The sequence below is a fragment of the Neovison vison genome, chromosome 6 (assembly GCF_020171115.1).
Source record: "Neovison vison isolate M4711 chromosome 6, ASM_NN_V1, whole genome shotgun sequence".
Classification (NCBI taxonomy): Eukaryota; Metazoa; Chordata; class Mammalia; order Carnivora; family Mustelidae; genus Neogale; species Neogale vison.
The window spans coordinates 167,702,950-167,726,529 of NC_058096.1; the positions used below are offsets into that span (position 1 = coordinate 167,702,950).

Consider the following 23,580-nt stretch of genomic DNA (forward strand, 5'->3'; position numbering starts at 1 on the left):
CCACTGGGCCTTTGTCTGCGAAGGCGGGACTTCGCGCTTGATGGCCGTTGGAGGCGTGGCCTCCTAACTGCGGGCGCGCTCACTGCGGGACTCCATCTCTCTGTGACGCTGGCGAGAGCGCGGGCGGGGCGGAGTCAAACCCGCCAGAGCTCCGCCCCCAGCGGAGACGGCCGAGGCCGGGGGCGTGTCCTGGGCGGGGCCGTGCCCCGCCCCGCCCGGTCGCGGAGCAGTGGCCAGCGCAGGGAGGGCCCGGCCCCGGGATGTGAGTGAGGCAGGGGTGGGGGCGCGGGGTTGGGCGCCAATCCTGGCCCCCCGGGTTCCCAGGGGTCCCCGTGGGCGGGAGCGCTAATGTGCGGGCTACCCGGCGGGCTCGTCAGGTGCGTGCCCAGGTACGGCTGGCGAGGGGCCGCTCAGGCCGAGTGAGTGCAGGCCGGCCCCGCGCCACTTCTCTGCGGTGCGAGATGCGGGCCACGGGGCTCCGACCTGGGCGAGGGCAGGCGACATGCGCGGGTCTGACGTCTGTCTTATCCCGGGCTCCGCCGGCTGTGCGGAGGCCCCTCGCCCTGGCAGCAGCTGGAGCCGGGTTTCTGGTCCCGGTGCGGCGGTGGCTGCAGAGGTGTAATGGGGTGAGAATGGGGGGGGGGCGGTGAGCTGCGCGGCAAGGCTGAGGTGATCTCCATCCCTGGCTGCGGGTTGGGCCACAGCCTGAATGAACCCGGACTTGCTGTTTCTGGGAACCGTCACCCCCACCCCCAGCTCTAAGGGATAGGGCGCTTTCTGTGCTCAGCTGTTTGGATGCATTATCTCGCGACAGCCCCATATTTTATGGTTAAGGAAACTGAGGTCTAGGGCCACAGGGCTGTTTAGCGTAATTGTTATAATGTGGAAATGAGATGCGGAGCCCTTGCAGCCAGGTGGACCTGGGTGAACTGTGGCTGCTGCACAGATCTGCAGTGTGACCTTGGGCACGCCTGGTTCCCTCTCCAAGCGTTTGTTGCGATGGTGGTGCCTACCTCCCAGAGCTCGGGCGAGGTTTGGGTTGGATAGTGCTGGGAAAGAGCCAATGCTCAGTATGGAGCTGCTCTCATGACTGTTATTACGGTTGCTAAATGGCTCTCTTCCTGCCACCAAGGGAGAGGGAGCTAGTGGTACTGGGTCAGAGCTGTGGGGTTAGTACAGTGGGGCGGCAGGGAGGAGAAGGATGCTTTCCACACTGAGATTGCCCCTCCCTGTGTCTGTCCCTGTGCACATGGAAGGCCGCACGCAACTCAGCTGTACCAGCATGTGCCGGAGTCACGCTGGCCCATCGTGTATTCCCCACGCTACAACATAACCTTCATGGGCCTGGAGAAACTGCACCCCTTTGACGCAGGAAAATGGGGCAAAGTGATCAGCTTCCTAAAAGGTATGCAAGGCCCTATGAGACCCTACATGTGTTTCTTCCAGCCCACCTTCCCCACCCCAGTCCCCCGCCCCTCCCAGTGTCCTCCTTACACAAGCTGCCATCTCCCTGGTCCAGGCTCAGTCCTCATACTGCCTTCCACCCATGGTGGCAAAGGGGCTTTTGAACATAGGCTTGTCCTGTCTCTGTCTGTGGAGGCCCATAGAAGGGGAGCTGATGAAGGATGGGCACAGGGAAGCTGAAGTTTAGAGGAATCCAGTGCTTGGAGAATCCAAGAGGTAGAGAGCCTTTGCTCCAACCCTGCTAATTACAGATGGAAGAAATTGGAGCCCAGAAAGGTTAGGGAACATGCTCAAAGTCACACAGCTGCTAAGTGGCAGAGTGGGGTCTGGAATTCAGAGCTCTAGGCTCCCACCTTTCACAGCTCATTCCACCGAGTAAGGTGGTACTCTGGAGTATGGTTTCAACTTCGGTTTGTACCCAGGGGTCTGGTTTAGGTGGGAAATTCGGGCATCACAGTAGGCTAGTGGAAGAATATTCTCCCTTTCTCCTGCATTAGGGGTTCTTTAACTGACAGAAGTAGAGAGTGATACCTGGCATAGGATAAGGCATGGGGAATCTTTAAATCACACATTCCTGATCACACCATGGAGAAAGTTTCACTTTGGGGCTAACCTGTCTTTAACACTGAAGCCCATCTCCCCTTTTAACAAATCTAGAGCAAGCCACAGCCTCTGCACATCACAGAAAATAGAATCAAATGATAGATTAATAATGGTTTGTTTCTATCATACATGTATTCTATTTTTGGTTAACTTCTATTTATGGCAACTAATACTGATTTTCCATTTACAACTGTGACCAGAATAGGTATTCAAAGAAAACTCTTTAAGTAGAAAAGAATACAGGTGGGGAGCTAGGACTGTGAGAACCCCGGCAAGGTGAGTGGGGCCAGCCTGCTGCTCATCTAGCTGGTCTCTTGCGTTCTTGACTGTGGTCCTTCATGCTCTGTTTCCAGCAGACGCAGCCTGAGTCATTGCTCCCATTGCCCTTTCTTGGGATCCTGTATTACCCAGCAGCTCAACATAGGGTTCCTTGTCTCCCTCCTCTCTGAGCTGACAGTCCTCCTGAGTTCTTTCCTTTCTCCTCTGAGGATGTGGGTGGAAAGGAGGCAGGGGCCACATGGTGAAGGGCCTTGGGAGCTGCCAAGAAAAGAGCTGGCCCTTTGCCCGAAAGCAATGGGGAGCCATGGAACGTTACTGGGGCGGAGGGCGGGGTAGAGTAGAGAGTGCCTTCTGTCTGTGGAGCTATTTTGGGTAATGTATGGAACTAGTTGGCTTCTACCGGTTACACATTAACACAGTTTCCTTAGATAATGACCTTGTCCCTTTGATTTCCCTAGAACCTGGAGCTGGATGGTCCTGTTCTCACTGTGCCCTAGAGCACTTCCTGCTCTTGGCTTCAGTGTCTTCTTTTGCAAAACAGAGCAAATCTTGTCTGGTGGTTGTGAGGGGTGAAAAAAATACTGCAGTGTTTCCCAAACATCAATTATTTGCAAACGGCTATTGGGACCTTGCCATTTCCTCATACCACCTGCTCCGTTATTTACTTCATATACACACACACACACACACACACACACACACGTGTGTGTGTGTGTGTGTGTGTGTGCTTTTTTAAATCGACTTAGCCTGTGCTTAAAAAAAAAAACAAACAAACTTAAATGAACTTGTTCTAAAAGGAAACATTATAACATCTAAATGGGAAAAGCCAGTTTCACTTGCCATAAATAGGAAGTCATGGTTAAAAAATAAATGCAGGAAAACTGTAATTCACTTCAGGCTGTTTCCTGTTGCCTGGCAGTCTGCGAGACTGCTGCTTTTTGGGTTAAAAACAGGGAGATGAGCAAGGGTTTAGGCAAGCCTTAAAGAGAGGCCACACCACATGGAGCCTTCCATGATGTCACCAGAAGATGCAGGGAGAATCCGGAGAATCAAAGTGAGAGTCAACATTACCAGTCCGTGTGTTACCTCGACTGCTACATGCCCAATGTCTGACGCCCTTGGGCCCTCAGGCCTGGTGTTGTCCACCCTGGCCCAGGATGTGACCTATTCTCAGAAGTCAGAGATTGCCCACTGCCTCCCAAGGCAGGACTATAGCAGAGGCTAAGTCTGCAGCCCTGTTGGAGGAGTGGTCTGGAGCCAGGTCCACCTTCCAGTCATCAGGGAAGCAGGGTGCCCACTCTGTGGTTTCAGAAGAGAAGCTTCTGTCGGATGGCATGCTGGTGGAAGCGCGGGAGGCTTCGGATGAGGACCTGCTGGTGGTGCACACAAGGCGCTATCTCAACGAACTGAAGGTACAGGGGGCCTGGGGTGAGGGGTGGCCAGAGCAGAGAGGCAGCTCAGCCTGGGGAAGCACAGCCTCAAGGGGCCCCATTGCTGCCCCTCATGCAGGGGGGAAGCATGAGAGTCTGTGGTCCCCAAGAGAAGGAAAGAGTGTCATAAAAAAACAGATACCAGGATGGGCTAAGCTGCTTAGTGAGCTTCCTGTCCCTGGGGGTATGGGATCAGGGTTTCCCATTTGGTGGGCTTTGAACCTTCATAGGTGTTTTGGGCCTCTACCTTAGTGCCTTTGAATCTGTGTCCTTTATTTTTATTTATTTTTTAAAATTTATTTGACACAGAGAGAGAGAGAGAGAGACAAGCAGGCAGAGGGAGAGGGAGAAGCAGACTCCCCACCGAGCAGGGAGCCTGATGTGGGGCTTGATTCTGGGACTCTGGGTCGTGACCTGAGCCGAAGGCAGATGCTTAACCAACTGAGCCACCCAGGCGCCCCTCAATCTGTGTTCTGTGAACAAGCCTCAGAGACCCTTGCTGGCATGCTGGATGAGGGGACCCCCCAGTCCCTTGTCCTATCCAACCAAATACTGGTTGGATAATACTGGTTGGTCTATTTTTATATTGCGCTGAAGTATAAGACTCTGTTGTACGAACTTCTCCTGCTAAAGACTTGTTGAAAACTGTTGGGCTAAAAACTTGTGTGAAACTCTCTGGAGCCAAGCAAGGAGTGTAAGCAAGTTGTCAGACAGGTGGTGGCAGTTTATGGGGCTCAGCTGGGGAGCTCCTGCCCCTTCCCAAGGGGGCGGCTTGCTACTCAGCTCCACTGTGGACCCAGCATGGCCGGGGTCCTGGCTTTCGAAGAGAAGTTCGAAATTCAGGTTAGTAAAGCGGCACTCCCAGGTTTCTTTTTTTTTTTTTTTTAAAGATTTTATTTATTCATCAGAGAGAGAGAGTGAGAGTGAGCACAAGCAGACAGAGTGGCAGGCAGAGGCAGAGGGAGAAGCAGGCTCCCTGCCGAGCAAGGAGCCCGATGTGGGACTCGATCCCAGGACGCTGGGATCATGACCTGAGCCGAAGGCAGCCACTTAACCAACTGAGCCACCCAGGCGTCCCCTCCCAGATTTCTTAATGTGGCCACTCTCCGAGACTTTTCAGTCCACCCTGCAGACCAAACCAAGCGTATAGACTACATGCTTGTGACTTCTTTCTAGAAGAGCTCACAAAGCTTTCATGAGTACTTGTGAGTCTGAGGCCCCTAGGTGGGATGCTCCCCTGGAGGGGAAGCTAGGCTGGGGGGGTGGATGTTGCATCAGAAGCTGGTACTGCCAGCACACTCTGGCAGGGGGATAGTCACGGATGCCACAGATTCTCTGCCAACAGTGTGGGATCCCAGATCCCTGACCCCTAGCTCATCCTAGACTCAGTAGATGCCAGAAGTCACCAACCCCTCCCCGTGTACCCCCTTCCTCCCTGCCATAGGTGGAAAAGCCTAGGCCCAGAAAGAGGCTCCACCTGCTCAAGATCACCCAGGAAGTCCAACAGCCAACCCTCAGGGAGACCCCAGGCTGGGCATCTAGTCAGTCTTCCTGCTTCCTGGTCACAGTTGCTACCTACCCTCCTCCCCAGCTCTGGCCTGAGCTGTGAGAATTCTAGATGGAGCTGTGACAGTGTCAGCTCATGAAAGATTACCAGGAAGAGGTTGAAACCTGGCTCCTGGGAGAGAGAGGTGTGCAAGGCCTTGGAAGGAAGCCCAGTTCTTGGCTGCCCTGGTTTCCTAGGGCCCAGACATGCATGGTCACAATCCACAACCCAGGAGCTGGGCCAGGAAGACACACCTGCCAGAGTCCAGAGGGTGAGGCTGTGGAACAGGGACAGATGGCAATGGGGCAGGGCAGGGAGAGACTAGAACAGAAGGGTTCCAGGGTGGATGGCATGTGAATGTACCAGGATAAGGCTGGGGGTAGGGGGGGCATAGACTCCAGGACCCCATCTGTTTGAGGAGCCTTAGGGAGAATCATGCAGGGCTCCCTCTGTGCTTGGCCTTGGGCCCCCCAAAAGCCTAAGGCAGCTTACTGTGTATAAATAATAATAAAAAAGTGTCAACAGCTGGAGACCCAAGTAGAAAATTGAGGTCAAGGGCAGGAGGAGAAGTCAGATATGTCAACTGAGAGGATTAGCCAAGATGCTATGATTGAGCTCCTGGATTTGCCTTGGAGCTCCCTGGCAGCAAAAGCAAATGGAGAAACATGAGGATTCCCACAGCACTTAGTAAGGAGAAGTACTCAGTCATTCAACACATCTTTATCAAATACTGACTGTGTGCTGGGCACAAAGTGAAAAATAAGCACATGGATTTGTATTTTTGTTGTGGAAGACTGAGAATAAAAAAATAACCACACAAGAACATTTCACAGAGCACCAAGGGCTGGGAAGGAAAGAAAATGGAGGGTAACTGAGTGAAGGGTGAGGGTGACCCGGTGGTCTGGGAAGGCCTCACAGAGGTGAGGTTTGAGCTGAGACAAAAGAATGAGGAGTAGGTGACACTCTTGTGGAGCTTTGAAGGAAGAATACTGCAGAGCCACACGCCAGGAGCGGGAGGTAACTTTGCCACCTAAAGGGGAGAAGGGTGCTTGAGGCGGCATGATGTGGTCAGGGAAGCTAGAGATGTCAGGCCACATGGGGTCTTGTGAGCTGTGGGAAGAGTTCGGATTTTGTTCCCGGTACTGTGGGAGAATGATACGGTGTGAGGTGCCCTTGGTGAGCACGTGGACCCATGCCCATTTCAGGCATTTTGGCCTTTAGGGGCCGTGGCTCAGGAACATCCCCCTTGCCCCCACTCATCCCCTGCCCCCCCATCTGCAATGTTCCTTTTCTTTTTTTCTCTGCTGTGGGCACCTGGTACAGTGCCCTGGAGAGTTCCTGCGGGTTTCCCCAGTTGTTATGTGTGTGCTATGGGACGTAACCCTCCCCCCTGCCCCACCTCACTCTGCCCCTCTGTTCCAGGGCTCATGCCTTGCCCTGTCCTGGCGTGGCCTTCAGGGCTTAATAATTCAGGCATTGAAGGAGATGCAGTAGCCTGATGTTTGGCAGGTGATGTCTGTTTAGGGAAAGAAACATTTATTGAGCACCTACTGTGTGCAAGGCCCAGAATTGGCCCCATTGAGGGTGGTGGTTGGATTGGGCCAGTGCCAGGTTTTTTGCCTTCTGCTAACCCCAGTGACAGTCTGCCTGGGGTTGGGGTAGATGATGTGAATCCGACTTTGTGCAGTGCTTGGGATACATTTATCTAGCAAGTATTTTTTTTTTAATCCCCTAAGTATTTAATGAGCACTGTGCTATGTTCCAGCGAAGACAGGCTAGAACTAAAGAGATGGAGTCCCTCTCCTTAGGGAGCTGGCATTTAGGTGGGGAGAGTCAGTCCATAGACATGATAACAATCAAGTCAATGATACAGTGTGTTACAAGGCTCTCAGTGCTGTGGGCAAAAGTACAGCAGGAAAGGGGGTAGTGGGGACAGCAGTTTGAAATAGGGAGGCTTACTGTCATGTTATCATGGACTGAGAGCAGTGAGGGAGTGAGCTATGTGGGCATGTGGAGGGAGGGCATTCCAGGTAAAAGCAGGAGCAAGTGCAAGGGCCCTGGGGCCAGGGTATCTCCAATGTGTTCTGAAACACTGTGTACCATGGGAATGGGAGGAAGTGGAAGTGGAGCGGAGACTGGCAAGAAATGGAGTCAGAAGACAATCAGGGGCCAGACCACACTGGGCCCTTTGTACCGCTGTGGCTTTGCTCTGAGGGATATGGGAGCCAAGGAATGTTTTAGGCAGAGGGAGATGATCTGATCTAGGTTTTAGCAGGGTTGCTTGGCAGCTTTAATGAGATGAGGCTATCAAGACAAATGCAGGGAGATCAGTGAGGAAGGAGGTTTCCACAGTAATCTGGTGAGAGGCCCTGGGCTCTCAGACTAGGCTAGAAGCAGCAGCTGTGGATTTTGAGGGAGGTGTAGGATATGCAGTTTGTTATGAAGTTGAAACAATAGAATTTTCTGTTATTCACACTGGGTATAAGGCATGCAAGACAAAGAGAAACCAAGGACATCTGAGCCTCAGGATGTCTGGGTACCTCTTGAGCCTAGACATGACCTCCCAGCCCTCAGAGTCCTGTCCAGAGGGAGACAGACCTTAGCAGCAGAGCATTGGGGAGGGTGGAGGGGCTGAAGTCTCAGAGAGTCTCTGAGGAAGTGCTCCCCCACCCCACTGCTGCCTCTGATTTTTCTCTATCTCTTCCTCCCTGAGAGGACTCTTCTCCTTATTTATGGTAAAATTCAGATAGCATAACCAGTAACCATTTTAAAGTGTAAAATTCAGTGGCCTCTGGGTGGCTCACTTGTTAGGCATCTGCCTTCAACTTAGGTCATGATCCCAGGGTCCTGGGATCCAGCCCTGCATCGGGCTCCCTGCTCAGTGGGAAGTCTGCTTCTCCCTCCCTGCCCATTTGTGTTCCCTTTCTTGCTGTGTCTGTCTCTCTATGTCAAATAATTCAAGAAAATCTTTTTTTAAAAAAGTATAAAATTTCAGTGACCTTTAGTATATTTACAATGTGGTGCGAACATCGCCTCTAGGTTCAAAACATTTTCTTCAGCTTGTCTATTTCATCTTTTGTTCCTTGTGCTTTTGGCGTCACATGTAAGAATCCATTGCCAAATCCAGGATCATGAAGATGGACCCATTTGTTTTCTTCTAAGAGATTCAGTTTGTGTTTAGGTCTTTGATCCATTTTAAGTTAATTCTTGTATATGGTGTGAGGTAAGGGTTCAACTGTAGTTTTTTGCATGTGGCTCTCTGGTTTTCCCAGCATGATTTATTAAAGACACCGCACTTTCCCCATTGACTAGCCTTTGTACCCTTGTAGAAAATCAACTGGCCATAGATGTATAGATTTATTTCTGGATTCTCTATTCTATTCCATTGATGTATATGTCTGTCCTATGGCATTGTCACATTGTTTTGATGACTGAAGATTTGTAGTAACTTTTGAAATTTCAAGTCCTCCAACTTTGTTCTTTTTCAGGTTTGTTGTTGTTTTTTTAAAGATCCCTTGAGATTCCCTATGAATTATAGGATCAGCTTCTCTATTTCTGCAAAAAAGACCATTGGGATTTTGATAGGGATTGTGTTGGATCTTAGATGAGTTTAGAGAATATTGCCATCTTTAAAATATTAGTTCTTGCAATTCAGGAACATGAGATATTTTTTCATTTATTTAGAGCTTTAAGTTTTTTCAGCAGTGATTTGTAGTTTTTAGGGTACCAGTCTTGGACCTCCTTAAATTTAAAGTTAAATTTATTCCTAAGTATTTTATTATTTTTGATGTTATTATAAATGGAATTACTTTAAATATATTTTATTTATTTATTTGAGAGAGATTGAGCACTAGCAGGGGGAAGGGCAGAGGGACAAGCAGACTCCCTGCTGAGCGGGGAGCCTGATGCAGGACTTGATCCCAGGACCCCAGATCATGACCTGAGCTGAAGTTAGATGCTTAACCAACTGAGCCATCCAGGTGCCTCTAAATACTTTTTTAAATTTCCTTTTTGGATTATTTATTGCTAAGGTATTGAAATACAACTGATTTTTGCATGTTGATCTTAGATCCTGCAACTTTGCTGAATTCACTTCTTTAGTTTAATAGGTATGTGTGTGTGTGTGGTCTTTAGGGCCTTCTGTCACTAACATTGAGCCATCTGTGAATAGGCATAGTTTTACTTCTTGCTTTCCAATTTTTCTTTCCTAATTGCTCTGGCTGGAACTTCCAGTGTGAGGCTGAATAGAAGTGGCAAAAATGGGCATCCTGTCCTGATCCTGATCTTAGGCTGAAGATTTTCCATTTTTTAGTACTGTGTATGAGGTTAGCTATGGGACTGTGTGTGTGTGTGTGTGTGTTTGTGCACGCATGCATGTTTATATGATAAATGCCCTCTACCAGGCTGAGGGAGTTTTTTTCTATCCCTAGTTTGTTGATTGACTTTTCATGAAAGGGTGTTGGATTTTGGAAAAGGCTTCTTCTTCATCAACTGAAATGATCATGGCTTTTTCCCCTTCTCTCCTTTTGCTTCCACTTTCACTGATGGAGAGTTCTGACCCAAATGAAGCAACTGGGGCTCCAAATGGGCTTGTAGCCATCTCTCCCCTGAGAGCAATTCTTGGCTTGGATTTCTGAGGGTAGGGTCCACCTGAGGAAATCAGGCAACTGGAGAATAGAGTCTTGCAGAGCTGAGAGTATGGGGCGGAGTTGGGGGGTGGGTCCCAGGGATGTTGTCAACCTCAGGTATGTCCTGCTATCTGTGGGGTCCCCAAAATACTGGCTGGGCATGGAGGCCATGGTACCTGGCCAGGCCCTGAGATGTGGAAGCTTGTAGGCCATGTCTTTTGGTGGCCAGGGGGCATTAGGCTAGGGCAGATTTCCCATGTTCGTGTCATTCATTCATTCATTCAACATGGAGGGGGTCAAGTTCTTTAGAGCAGTGATTCTGAAATTTGCTTAAGCCTTGGAATCCACTGGAGGGCTTGTCATAACATGGATCACTGGCCCCACTTCCAAAGTTTCTGAATTAGGAGGTAAGGAGAGGAGCCTGAGAATCTGCATTTTTTTTAAGATTTTATTTATTTGAGAGAGAGTTTGCGTGAGTGGGTGAGGGGAGGAGCAGAGGGAGAGAGAGAGAATCTCCAGCAGACTCCCCGCTGAGCACAGAGTCTAACAATGGGGCTTGATGTCACGACCCTGAGACCATGACCCAAGCTGAAACCTAGAGTCAAACACTTAACCAACTGAGCCACCCAGGTGCCTCAGTAGTCTACGTTTCTGGCAGGTTCTCAAGTGCCGGTGCTGCCGGTCCAGGAACTATGCCTCGGAGAGGCACTCCCTAGAAGCTGGAGCCACCAGGGATGGGGGTGCAAAGGATTCCCAAAGGGCCAGCTTGGTGGTGAAACCTGTAAGAGCGGGTGGGGGGCAGAGGAGGGCAGGGGAAGCTAGGGGTGCCCGTGGGGGTTCAGCAGAAGTGTGGCCTCGCCTGACCCCAGGGGGGATCCCCTTTCCTTGTGCCATCTCAGGACAGAGGGCCGGGCTGTTCTAGCCCCTTTTCTGCCAGTTACTGTTTGGGGCTCTCCTGGGTGGCAGGGGTGAGGTGGCCTCCTCCACGGAGTGTGCAGGTAGGGAACTGGGCAAGGATGGACAGCATGTGCTGTGAGTACTTACTGTGTGCCAGGTGTCACTCTGGGCATTGTCTGGATGGCAGGAATGGGTGTTTGCCTGCCCTTCCTGGCCCTGGCCCCCTTCTGGAAGAGACTGGTAACAACAGAGACATACTGTAATGTCAGGTAGAGACAGGTGTTCTTCAGAAAGATGAAGCAAGGCTGGAAACTGGGGGGGAGGGGGGGCCCAGGTGGGGGTACTTCAGATGCGGAGGCAAGGGTAGGCCTGGTGGATGGGACTAAGTCCTCCTTTTAGGTCTGGTGGGGAGGCACTCCTGGTTCATGGATGAGAAGGTAGGAGGGAAGTAAAGGGCCATGTCCCAATTCACACAGCAGTGGCAGAGCCTCGAGTTGGACTACTTTGATGCTGAGGAGGACTGCTGAGCCCTGTCCCCACCCTAGAAGTTTCTAGCTCATCTCTCAGTGCTCTTGCCTGGGGCCAGGCTCTCCCAGGACAGGAGCTTCTGGCAGATCTGCGCTGGGTCACAGGTCCCAGATAAATTGTTTGCTCTTCCTCTGTGGTCCCTCCCCACCCTCCCCATCCTCCAGGGCTCAGCCCCCCTTCTCCCTTGCTCCCTGGTTTATTTTTCAGCCTGGTTGCTGGTGGCTTTTCTAGAGCACTACCATCCAATAGAACTTTCTGACATGCTAAGAATGTTCTAGAAGCACTCTATCCAGCAGCCACCAGATACATGTGGCTATTGAGCACTTGAACTGTGGCTAGGGAGACTGAGAAAAGAAATTATAGTTTGTTTTTTTTTTTTTTTAATCAAAGTATGATTGACTTTTTTCATTGAAGTAACAAAATTCTAATTAAACACTTTTCAAATTATTTTAACAGTATAGCCAAGTAGCCACATGTGGCTGGAGGCCACTGGATGGGGTGGCATGAGTCTAGACCATTGCTGCCTTATACAGAAACCACGGTGGGGCCCAGGAGATGTCTAGCACTATCTTTCAAGTAGATGCATTGGCAGACATCACCTTGGCCAAATCCCAGACGTACTTCTGGTGACTTTACACCTGGCCCATGTACAATTCTTCCTCTAGCCTAAGAGGTTCCCAGTGTTTTCTAGATGACTGCCCCCTTCGAAGGTCAGTTTGGGTTCTATAAAGATGAGCCAAGCCAGCCGATGGACGTTGGTGGCCAGAAAGTTTGGGAGGTGGGGTGAAGCAAAGTTCGACAGGATTCTTCACTGCACGATTTAGAGCTTTTAACGTGCTAGAGTGTGTTGTGAATTTCCAAGGGGTGGACAGCAGGAACAGTGTTTTCCAGACTTCTTTGACGTGGAACCCTTTCCTGATGGGAGTGCTGAGCTGGACAGGTGCTGTGGAACACAGTTTTAAAAGACCCCTTTGGGGCGCCTGGGTGTCTCAGTTGGTTAGGCAACTGCCTTTGGCTCAGGTCACGATCCTGGAGTCCCGGGATCAAGTCCCGCTCAGCAGGGAGACTGCTTCTCCCGCTGACCTCTCCTCCTGCTCTCTCGCTCTCTCTCATCCTCTCTCTATCTCAAATAAATAAAATCCTTAAAAAAAAAAAAAGCCACCCTTCTCGTGGCTTTTGTCCACCCTTCTCGTGGCTTTTGTGTCTCGAGTGGATCTCTCTGGAGGCCAGGACAAGGTTCCATTTTCTTTACAACTTTATTCCCTGCTAGCTTGCTGAGGGAGAGAGGGAGGGAGGCAGGGACTTAATGTGTTTCCCTCAGTGGCTCACTTGTTATTATACCATTGATTCAGAGAAAATAGTGGCCCTGTGCCTCCCACGTGCCAGGCCTGTGCCGGGCAGTGGGATTGGCATGCTGAGCGGGCAGAACTGGTCACCTTCTGCCCTCTGGGTCTGCCCCCCCACGTGTGCACATACACACACACACACACACACACACATGCGTGCACGCACACATGTACCTGGAGGGGTCTTGGAGCTTTCCAACCATCCTGGTCTCACATCCAGTACCCCCTACCCACAGACCCTGCGGTGCCCTCCATGTTACAGCCAGAGGCCTGAGGCTTCAGGAAGGCTGGCTGGGCACTTCTCTTTTCAGACCACGAGTGGTCTGGGTTCCATGGGCCACGCTCACCAGCTCCTTCACTTGAGCGAGCTGTCCCCACCTTGGTAGCCTGGGAGGGGTGCCCACACAGCTGGTCAGTGCAGTTTGAGGCAGCTTGGGTGCCCAGCCCACCTGGGCCCTGAAAAACATCTTCCCTGTTGGCCACGGTGGCTGCAGCGGCCCCTGCAGGGGTTGATGTGTATCCTGTCCTGCACTGACCCCAAAGTGCACTGTCCGACTAAGGGGCCTGCCAGGACCTTCCCAGGCATGTCCCCTTTTGTCTCACCCCATCCTTGTCCTCTCCTGTTTTCCCTCTGCTGTTTCCTCCCCATCACTGAACATGCTCGGGCCTCCTCTGCCCTAAATTTCCTCTCCTGGTGGGAGAACCCAGTGGCCATGCTCCCCATTCTCAATACCTCTCTTTGCTTGCTCCTTCCTGAAACTTCTCTCCCTAGCCTCCTGAACGCCACCCCTCTGCCCCACCCCCAACCTGTCCCAGGACAGCCCTCGATTGTCCCATTGGGCTACACTTCTGGGCCTGGCCCTTCACAGTTGGAGTCTTGGGGTTCCAACCTTGCATCCTTGACCCCTCTGTCTGCCCCTCCCCTTTGTTCTATCTGCTAACTGTTCCCCTCTCACCTCTCCCAGACCCTCATTATCTCTCTCTTCCTCCCTGGGGCAAGCTGCTGCTTCTGTTTATGTTCCCCTAATTGGTCCTCCTGCTGCAGCCAGGACAGCTTGGGAAAGCGCCATCTCATGGCTCCCCACTGCTGTGACCAGGCTATCTGAAAATACTCTCTGGCAGCCCAGGCCCTATGTGACAGGCACAGCCCAACTTCTTGGGAGCCTGTACTCACTTTCCAGTTGTCTTTTCACCTTTTCCCCCGACATCTGGGCAACTCCTGTTCACCTTCAGTCTTAGCTTCAAGGTCACTGCCTCCAGAAAGCCTCTCTGCTCCCACCCAGACACAGACGACATTCTCCTTTAAGGCTTTGTTGCAAATAAGTGTCTCCCCGCTAGGCTGCGAGGCCTGTCAGGAGGAAGGGCCTGGCCCTGCCTTGGAGCCTGCTGCCTACTAGGCACTCAGTAAATATTTACAGAGAACCCTGGGCCCCTCTGAGGCTCTGCCTGGGGTCAGGGGAGAGCAGGGGGCGTCGATCCAGGAACATTCTCAACCAGGCAGCAGATTGTTCAGGACCTGGGTGAGTGGACATTTGCCCAGGGTCCAGGGGAAGACTGTGTCCTGGAGCAAATGCCTTTTGGATACCCTAGACTCTCCTGTGTCAGTAGCTGAGATGAGGGCCACCCTTTTGAATGGAGGTCCAATTTCCAGTGCATGAAGAGGTCATGCTGGGCCAGAGGAGATCTTCCCAGGTCAGGACCTCAGTGTCTCCCCCCTCCCCACCCCGTTTTGTACAGGGAGCCGGCTGGGGGGGTCCTGGGTCTGCAGCCCATCAATGGTAGTCCTCTGCAGCTCTTGTTCTGGGCACAAGGGGGCAGCCAAGGGCTTTGGAGCACTGAGGAATGTGGGCCAACAGCTTTAAGGAAACTGATCTTTACTGAGCCCAAAGCTGCGGCGGCGGGGGATGCTCTCTGATTTCTCATGAAAGGAATTGTGCTAAACTGGAAGTTTACCCAGGGCACCTTGAAACCGGCATTACAAGGAATCTGATTTCCCAGCTGCTGCCTCTGAGATCTGGGCACAGCAGTGGGAGGCCAATGGCCTGCATCTCTTTCCACAGTGGTCCTTTGCTGTTGCGACCATCACAGAGATCCCCCCAGTCATCTTCCTCCCCAACTTCCTTGTGCAGAGGAAGGTGCTGAAGCCCCTTCGGACCCAGACGGGAGGAACCATCATGGTAGGTGGGGAGGCAGGCGGAAGGAACTGCTGGGCTCGGGACCCCCAAAAGTCTCTGGGCTTTTTCCCACCCTGGGCTTCTCCATCTGGACTACACTCCTCCCTCTTTGTAGTTGAACAAAATCCTGAATATTTGTCAAAGCACAGGAACAATCACCCTTTCTCCTTCCCAAATGAGCCAGGACATTGAATTCCTTGTTCCTACCCCCATTGACCGCCTATTAGAGTTACCGTATTTGCTGGTATATAAGATAACCAAATGCCCATGAGTTCAGTTGTGGATGACCCTCCCCTCCCCCTGCATCCTGGGTGTGGCAGTAAAGAACCCTTCCAGCAAAATTAGGTGTCATATCCCCTCTGTAGCTGTCTTTAAAACTAGCCACAGGCTGCCGAATTAACTGGTGGTCGAGGAACATTAAAGTTTTAAACATGGGATCTCATCTAGAGCTAGACCAAGACCTATTGATTTTCTTTTCAGCTTTGCAAATTTGTCCCTTTTTTTGTTTATTAGGGTTTTTGGTTTGTTTGTTTATTGGAATATTACTGCCCACCCCCAAATGATGATTTCCTACAGGATTTTGGTATTCAGTCTGCTATATTTCCACAGGCACAAAATTGTCTATTTTCCTTTGAAAGCCCTGTTGAGATCATTGTCAGCTCCTGGGTGATCATAACTACTTAACTTCTATTTCTTCCAGTTTCTTGGCAAAATTGCCAAGGGGCTTATGTACTGCACATCTCATATGCTAGCCAATCTGGTCCTTGCTTTAAAGACTGAGTCTGAGCTTGCTGGAGGATGGGTGCCTCCTGAACCCCGCCTCAGAGATCAGCACTACCTCAGAGCTGGCTGGACAGAGTGTTTATGGAATGAATGGGGGAAGCTGGGAATGAATGACCGAGTGGGGGAATCGATTGCCTGTGCCCCTCACCCTGTGCTTGTCTCCAAAGGCAGGGAAGCTGGCCATGGAACGAGGCTGGGCCATCAATGTGGGTGAGTTCCCTGGCCGGCCTGGCCTGCTGGGTCCTGGGGGTTGGGAGGGCCAAGAGGAATCTGAAGGCAGACCCTGTGAGTTGAGAGGCTCTGGTGCCTTATTAAGTGGGATTGGGGGTGGGTATGTGGCCATCTGGTGTCTGGGAGGGACCAGCTAGTCCTTCCATCTGGGGTGAGATCCTTATTTAAAGGAGTTCCCCAGATGGCTTCCCTACCCTGCCTTTGCATACTTCCAGTGATAAGGAGCTCGCTTCCTCTAAAGCCTTCAGCATTCCCTAGGCAGCCCCAGGTATGGCTGAAACCTGCAGCATTTCAGAGTCTTTCCTGAAAAACTCCATCGGCCTCCTGGGCCCCAGGACAGTCTACATAATGGGCAGACAGGCCCAGGGTTAATACCAAGTCCTTCTCAGGGGCTTGAGGGCCAGCACTGTGCAGTCCACTGGACTCTCCCACAAGATTGGCTCAGGAGGAGGCTGCACACATCTTCTTCCTTGTCCTGTCTTCATCTGTCCCTCATGGAGGCATAGCAATTCACAGTTAGCAAGCCTCTTTACTGTCTGGCCTCTCATTTGAGCTGGGCATTGTTGTCGGTACCGTGGTATGGATGAAGAAATAGGTATGGGGAGAGGCCTGGTGGCTTGCTCAGAGTCCTGGAGCAGAGAACCTCTACCTTTGGCTGTGTTGGTACTGCCAGGTAGCCAGCATTAGGCCTGGCATAACAGTGATGTTGCGATAACACCACTAAACGGATGATTGAAGGAGACGTGCCTGTGTGGCTGCAGCAGGGTCCTCACGAAGACCCAGGGAGCCCCTTCCTGCCTGGAAGATATTATGACCTGGTAGAAGTTAAGAGCCCAGGTCTTGATCCAGCCTGGGTTTAAATCTTCATTCTGCCATTAGTGAGCTGTGTGATCCCAGGAAAGGTGCTGGTTTTCTGTGTGCCTCAATTTCTTCATCTGTAAAATGGACGTGATGATAACAGTGCCCCCACTTGGGGCTGTAGGGAGGTTTCAGTGAGCTCTGTGGCCCCTTAGGAGTTCATGATTGGCTATTATCTTACTGTTAAGATCCATTGACAGCCTCTTGGTGGGAGAAGAGGCAAGTCCTTTGTAGCCGTCGGCCCTGGACTCGAACTGCTGGCTGGAGCAGCTGTTGGGCTCAGTTCTAGAGGCCCCTGAAACTCAGGCTCTTGTTGGGGCTGCAGGGCAAGGGTTTCTCAGAGTGGGGAAGAGGTTGGAGCCTGACTCTGGTGCCCAGGGCGTCCCCATTGCCATGGGCATCCATGACCAGCAGATGGCGCCCTTCCTGGCCGTGCCTTTCTACAACCTGCAGCATGTGGGCGGTCCTAGGATAAACGGGTCTCCCAGAGCCCCACCGCCCCATCCTGGCATGGGATGTCCCATGGAGGCAGGCATGGCCCTACAGAGGCAAGGGACAATTTTTTGCCTTGGGCAGGATGAGCTCCTGGCCCCTGCCGGGTTGTGATGGGCACTGGGGGCTGACTTGTTGGGACAGCCCGAGAGGTTTCTTGCTGTGGACAGAGATGGCTGTGATGGTACAGCTATCTCCTGACTCCAGCATAGCAACACGCTCAGGTGCTTGGTTCACTTGGCCAACCTGGAGTTCCAGGAGCCTGTCCCTGGGAGCTGAGTGGGCGTGGGCTGTAGGCAGGAGGTAGGGGTTGGAGGAGGGGGAGGATGGTGCGGGGGCCCTGACTACACCTTGTGTGCTCTCCCGCAGGTGGCGGCTTCCACCACTGCTCCAGTGACCGGGGCGGGGGCTTCTGCGCCTACGCGGACATCACACTGGCCATCAAGGTGCGCCTGAGAGCATGTGGGGCCTCGCCTCTAGGAGCCCTTCCTGGAATGCCCCTGCCACCCCCCACTGGGTGTTCTCCACATTACAGAGAAGGAAGCTGGGTCCCAGGAGGGGAGGAAGCTGGGGGGTACTCATCCAGGCTGGGACTGGACACTTGCTCTTCTGCATTGTCCCTGCTGTGGGGAGAGAGTGAGGCCTCCAAAAATGGTGGGGTCAGGAGTGGGGCGGCCCATTGGTCAACAATATAGGGAGCACATCATTCCACTGGAGGGAGGAGGAGTGGGACATGATGATGGGGATGGCTGGTTCTGGCAGGCTCAGCCCACTTGCCCTCCTCACCTCATTTACTCCTACTCTGCACGGAGGAGGAGACCCAGACTCAGAGAGATGAGGGGGCAGGGCGGGCACTGGCCTAAATCTTTGTTGGATGGCTGAACCCCCTTTAGCCACCCTGTGCCTTGCCTGGTTCTGGGCATCAGGGATGGGGCTGGCATGTTCCCTGTTCTCAGAGGGTGCACAGACCAAATGGGGGAGGGGAGGGCAAGCAAGTCAGCAGACCCTGGCCATTCAGAGAAGGGGACACACACACACACACACACACACACACACACACACACACACGAGACCTTCTGAGAGGGTAGGGAAGGGGAAGGAAGGCTTCCCAGAGAAGGAGGTGTGAGAACTTGGGCTTGTAGGCTAAGACAGAGAATGCAGAGAATGAAGTTCCAGGCACAGCTGTGAGGGGATATTTCCCCCTCAACCCCTACATATTTCCCTAGGAATCTCCAAGGCCCTACTACGCTGTTCCTGACCTCCAGCCTGCCAGGGCGCAGCACGTGCTGCCTCCTCCAGGGGGTCTTCCCAGACCATGCACACACGTTTCTCTCGTGCTTCTCCTGGGTGGGTGAATTCTTTGCCTGGTAGCCTCATTGGCCACAAGTGTGTCTGGCCTCCTGCCTGACCCCTCACCAACTAGGAATCCTTAAGGGGCTATGTCCTCTGGCCTGTCTGGGTCCTCACTTCCTCCTCCCCTCCGCTGGTAGTTTCTGTTTGAGCGAGTGGAAGGCATCTCCAGAGCCACCATCGTTGATCTCGATGCCCATCAGGTGAGTACCCTGTGGGGGCTGCAGTCTTGTGGCCCTGCCTCCCAGGCCCCCCTCAGCTCCATCACACAGTGCCCCACTGTGGGGCTCCCTTCCCCCTGGGAACATTGCCAAGCTCCAGGCTGGGCCTCTTCCACTCCCATCCTCATCTGCCTCTCTCCTCGCTGCCCATCTTCTGTACCTTGGATTGGAAGCAGAGGGCTGTCTTTGTCCCTCTGCCCTGCTCAGCCCAGCCAGGCACTGGGTCTTCCTCATTGCTTCTGTCAAACCCAAGGGTCCTTTCTCCCTTCTGGTTGCCCAATACACCAGGCTGAGGCTCTTCCTAAAGCCCAGTCTGGCCATGCCCCTCTCATGTTCTGAAGCCTGCTGTGGCTCCCCAGTGCTTCCTGGTCAGTTTGGGGTACTACCCCTGCAGATAGCTGAGGACTCCTGTGGACCTGCCCCTTAGACAGAGGCTCACATGCATGATTCAGGGTTATTGGGGCTCAGGGCCACTACTCAAGAACTTACTGCCTGGGGGTAAAGCAACAGAGTCCTCAGGACTCCAAATGTTGGGCTGGCTCCTCTGGTCAGACAAGGCAGGACCTGAAATGGGCTCTCAAAGACTTCCCACACCCCTGCTATTGTGCCTTAGTGCTGGTGGGTGCCCTGCTTTGGGTGGGTGGGTGGGGGTGTTGTTCAGTGACAGCAAGCTCCGGAACCAAGTCATACCTGCACAGCCCTTTCCAGTTTACCTTGCCCATCTCTGACCCCCGCTGATCCTACTGCAGACCAGGGAGGGTGGAAGGGCTAGAATTCCCTTCTAACTCCATGCAGAAGAAGCTTAAAGGGCTGGGGCTCACTCAAGGTCACACCAGAAGACCATGGGGCTTGGATTTGCGGTTGAATTCCAGCTCTGCTGCTTAACAGCCAAGAGACCCTCTGCCTCCAAGGGCCAGCTGAGCTGCCCAGGCACGTGGGCTGTTTCCTGGGGTGTGTGCGGGGGTCCTGGCCTTGGCGAGGGCACCTGCATGTGAGCAGCTTTCATGCCTTCCCCATAGGGCAATGGGCATGAACGGGACTTCATGGGTGACAAGCGCGTGTACATCATGGATGTCTACAACCGCCACATCTACCCTGGGGACCGCTTTGCCAAGCGTAAGCTGCCCCTCTCCCTCAGCCCTAACTGCACTCATGCCTGGATGGAGCTCTCTCTCCTGAGTGTTCCCTATATGCTGGGCTCTCCAGAAGTCACTTCAGTTATCCTCAGTATCCGTAGGAGGGGGTGGTGGCTCCCATTTTATAGACATGCAAACTGAGACTTAACTCACTTGACCCATCCAAGATCGCATAAACCTATCCAAGAAACAACACATGTGGGACCTTATACTAGGGTAATCACCAGAAGAAGAAAAATAGAACCCCCTCCTCTGTAGGTGTTCGTCTAATAGAAAACAGGGAATGACAAAAAAGAATAAAGGAAAAATAGGATAAAGAGAAAATGCAAAGATGGCATAAACCAGGTCAAATATAATGGTGGTTAAAATAAATGCAGGTGGGTTAAACTTACTAATCAAAAGGCAGAGATTCCCTGATGCTCTCTGAAAACACAGTGCCCTGGCCACTTGGCAAATAGGGGACATTTATGCAGGAATGGGACTTTTATGCCTGTGGATCTGCTGAGGGTAATTCAGCCCCAGGTGTGGCCCAGGGGCCCGGGTTTCTGAAATGAGTCTCGAAGGTGCTGGATTTGGGCCCGAGGGCACAGCAGGGTGTCCACATTTCTGGACAGGGGTTCAAGGACGCAATGAGATCAGATGTCCCCCACATGGGTCCCTAAATCCCCTGGGCAGAATGCTTTAGCTGAAGTCCCTTCTCTCCCTTGGCCCTCCCCCCTTGCATTCTTGAGCTCCATTTGGGATGGAAGGGGGCAGGGGGCGGAGCAGTGCTGGGGACCTTGACCCTCCTGAGCTTGTGTCCCAGCTTTCCGCGGGCGTGCGCGCGCGCGTGTGTGTGTGCACACACACACACACACCGCTCTTCCTGTCTCTCCCTCAGAGGCCATCAGGCGGAAGGTGGAGCTGGAGTGGGGCACGGAGGACGACGAATACCTAGATAAAGTGGAGCGGAACCTTCAGAAGGCCCTCCAGGAGCACCCGCCTGACGTGGTGGTGTACAATGCCGGCACAGACATCCTGGAGGGGGACCGCCTGGGGGGGCTGTCCATCAGCCCACAGGTGCCTCCCAACCCGGGGGGGAGGGGTGCGGGGTTCCCCCCCACCACCAGGGTGCTTCTCCTGATGTGGGGGAGGGGCCGGGCAGGACTTCCTGGACAGAGCCACAGGATCCAAGCCCTCCTGCATCCCTCCACAGGGCATCGTGAAGCGGGATGAGCTGGTGTTTCGGGTGGTCCGTGGCCGCCAGGTGCCCATCCTTATGGTGACCTCTGGTGGCTACCAGAAGCGCACAGCCCGCATCATCGCTGACTCCATCCTTAATCTGTACAGCCTCGGGCTCATCGGGGCTGAGTCCCCCAGTGTCTCGGCACAGAACTCAGACACACCCCTGCTGCCCCCTGAGGTGCCCTGACCACGCTCTTGCCCTTCTGCTCTTCTGCGCGGCTCCCTGCCTGCCTCAGCCCCACCCGCCCCTCAGTGCTTCTCCTTTTCTAACCACGGGGTTGGTGGGGGCAGCAGCCAGGAGGCGCCGAGGGGCGGGGGCCTGTCCCTGACTGGGCCGGCCTTTGGGGAGGTCCCTCCACTCTCCCCACTGGGTGTCCCTCTGTGGGTAGGGGCGGAAGACAGGGCCTGAGCCCTAGAAGACCTCGTGTGGGGGTCATGGGTCTAACCAGGCCCTGCAGAGGTAGGCGGTTTCGCCAGGAGGGAGAACGGCAGGTGAGGCTTTGGGGGCACAAGTCATAGGATTTGTTTCACCCTCTCCTCATGCAGGAAGGGTATGAGGAGCCACGGGCGCCCGTGTGAGTGGGGCCAAGAGCTGGGGGTTGCAGGTAGGCCTCTGGGGGTGTGGGGTCTGGATTCCCAGCCGGCGGGAGCCCTAGGCCTGGATGTGAGGTGTGGCTGGGAAGGGGGTGCCAGTGGGTTTTCTCATCTGGTATTCCCCTTTCAATAAAGCAAGAGCTGGACCTATTTTTCCGGGGCTCCTTGGTGGGGATAAGGGGAGGGGAGGGTCCGAGGAGCCCCAAATCCATGCTTCAGCCATTGTCTTGCCTTTTTAGGGAAAGAAGCAGGTTTTGGAGGAAGAACATTTGGCTCTGTGATGGGCCTCAGCACCGGAGGCTTGAGGGGGCTTCCAGCCCCAGTGGGGAGGGGACAGAGGAAGATGAGGCCCAGAAGGGGATCTTGGGGATGGGAGCAGGTGGCCAAGCTAGGACCCAAGGCCCCAAGTAAGGACCGAGGTGCTGGTGGCCAGGCTAGAGCTCCTGGAGGGAGGGCAGAGGTCTCCATCCTGGCCTGTAGGTTTTATGGATAGGAGCTAGGGCAGGGCCTTGAGTTGCGGGGGAGGGGGCTATAGGCTTCACTGGCCTCACCCATAGTGCCCAAGCCCTGATGGCGCTTGGAGTCCAAGGTCCCAAGTGGGCCCTGACATCTGGCCTTTGAAATGCTACAGACCCTGACCTTGTTTTGTGCTCTGATCTGAAGGGGACACTCGGTCCCCCAGGAGGCTGGGTGCTGGGGGTGGTATCCGCCCCTCATTCCCTGGGTGCGTTCTTAGACAGTGATCACAAGTGGGGGGTAGGGAGGGAAAGTGGGCCAGCTGAGGCTTCCGTATGCCTGACCAACCCCACATGGGGGACTCCTGTTCATTAACATTTGGGGGTACTCTTGCATTCTCCCACATACTCCCTTGGTGCTCTCTCTGCTGGAGGACGGGGGAAGGGTTTCAAAGGCATAAACATCAAAAAGACTGACCTCCTGGACTAGACCTCGAGGCACTAACCGCGCACTTGGACTCCCACACCTGCCCCCCGTCCTAGCCATTGGTTTCTCTGCACCTGACTGAAGGTACCTAACATCCTCTCATTTCCACCTGGGGCCTGCAACATCTGGGGGCAGGCAGTGGGCTCCCTTCATCACCATTGAGCTTCTGTTTGTAGAGAACCATAAAGGCTGTTCTTGACTAGATTGACTGCTGTGTGTTCTTCAGGGGGAAGCGTCCTTACCTCCTTAGGATTAAAGGAAGTAAAGATTTAAAATTCACACAGCATGAGGCCTGACCTTGAGAGCTGCCCAATAAATGCTAGTATTTTCATTCCATTCTTGGAGTCCAGTGAAGTAGGTCATTGTTCCCATTTTACAGATGAGGCAACTAAGACCAGACAAGGCATTTGCCCCAGGCCACATGTGTGCTAACACCCAGATTTGAACCTACCTCTGCCAGATACTGAAGGATGTGTTCTCGGATGCCTCAGATTTGGCAGGAGTGAAGGAATGAGGTGGGGGTTGTTGATCTCCTGATAGAGGAGGGCCCAGGGTCTGGTAATGATGTGTGGGGAGGGGAGGCATGTAGGGCTGGGCTTTGATGGTGGCTGTGCACAGGTGGGGTGCAGTGGGGGGTGGTTTCCAGCCATGGCCTGTGGTTAGAGCATGTGGATGGAGCACGGGGATAGGCTGGGCTGTGGCAGAGGGGTCCTGGAAGGAGGGAGAGCAGAACCTGTCCTCAGCCTGGTTGAGTGACCAGGGCAACCCCAGTGTTAGTAGCATAGCCTGGGCAGGAGCAGGATGGCCCCCAAGTTTTCATGCCAGGGACAAGGACGGCAGGTGACAAAATTGGA

General features: G+C 53.3%; 1 protein-coding gene across 1 annotated transcript; it reads left to right on the forward strand.

The window, feature by feature from the left end:
* The first annotated feature begins 227 nt into the window (after nucleotides 1–227).
* Nucleotides 228–22,928, forward strand: HDAC11 (histone deacetylase 11). Its single transcript, XM_044252908.1, has 10 exons — nucleotides 228–262; nucleotides 1,257–1,405; nucleotides 3,658–3,758; nucleotides 14,782–14,898; nucleotides 15,846–15,888; nucleotides 17,629–17,705; nucleotides 18,750–18,812; nucleotides 19,850–19,946; nucleotides 20,847–21,025; nucleotides 21,162–22,928. Coding segments are annotated over exons 1-10 (1,044 nt in total). The 5' UTR covers nucleotides 228–260; the 3' UTR covers nucleotides 21,378–22,928.
* Nucleotides 22,929–23,580: the final 652 nt, after the last annotated feature.

Coding starts and splice junctions, on each gene's coding strand:
- HDAC11 (XM_044252908.1), top strand. Junction 15,889..17,628: donor AGGCTGGGCCATCAATGTGG/GTGAGTTCCCTG, acceptor GCTCTCCCGCAG/GTGGCGGCTTCCACCACTGC. Junction 17,706..18,749: donor ACATCACACTGGCCATCAAG/GTGCGCCTGAGA, acceptor CTCCGCTGGTAG/TTTCTGTTTGAGCGAGTGGA.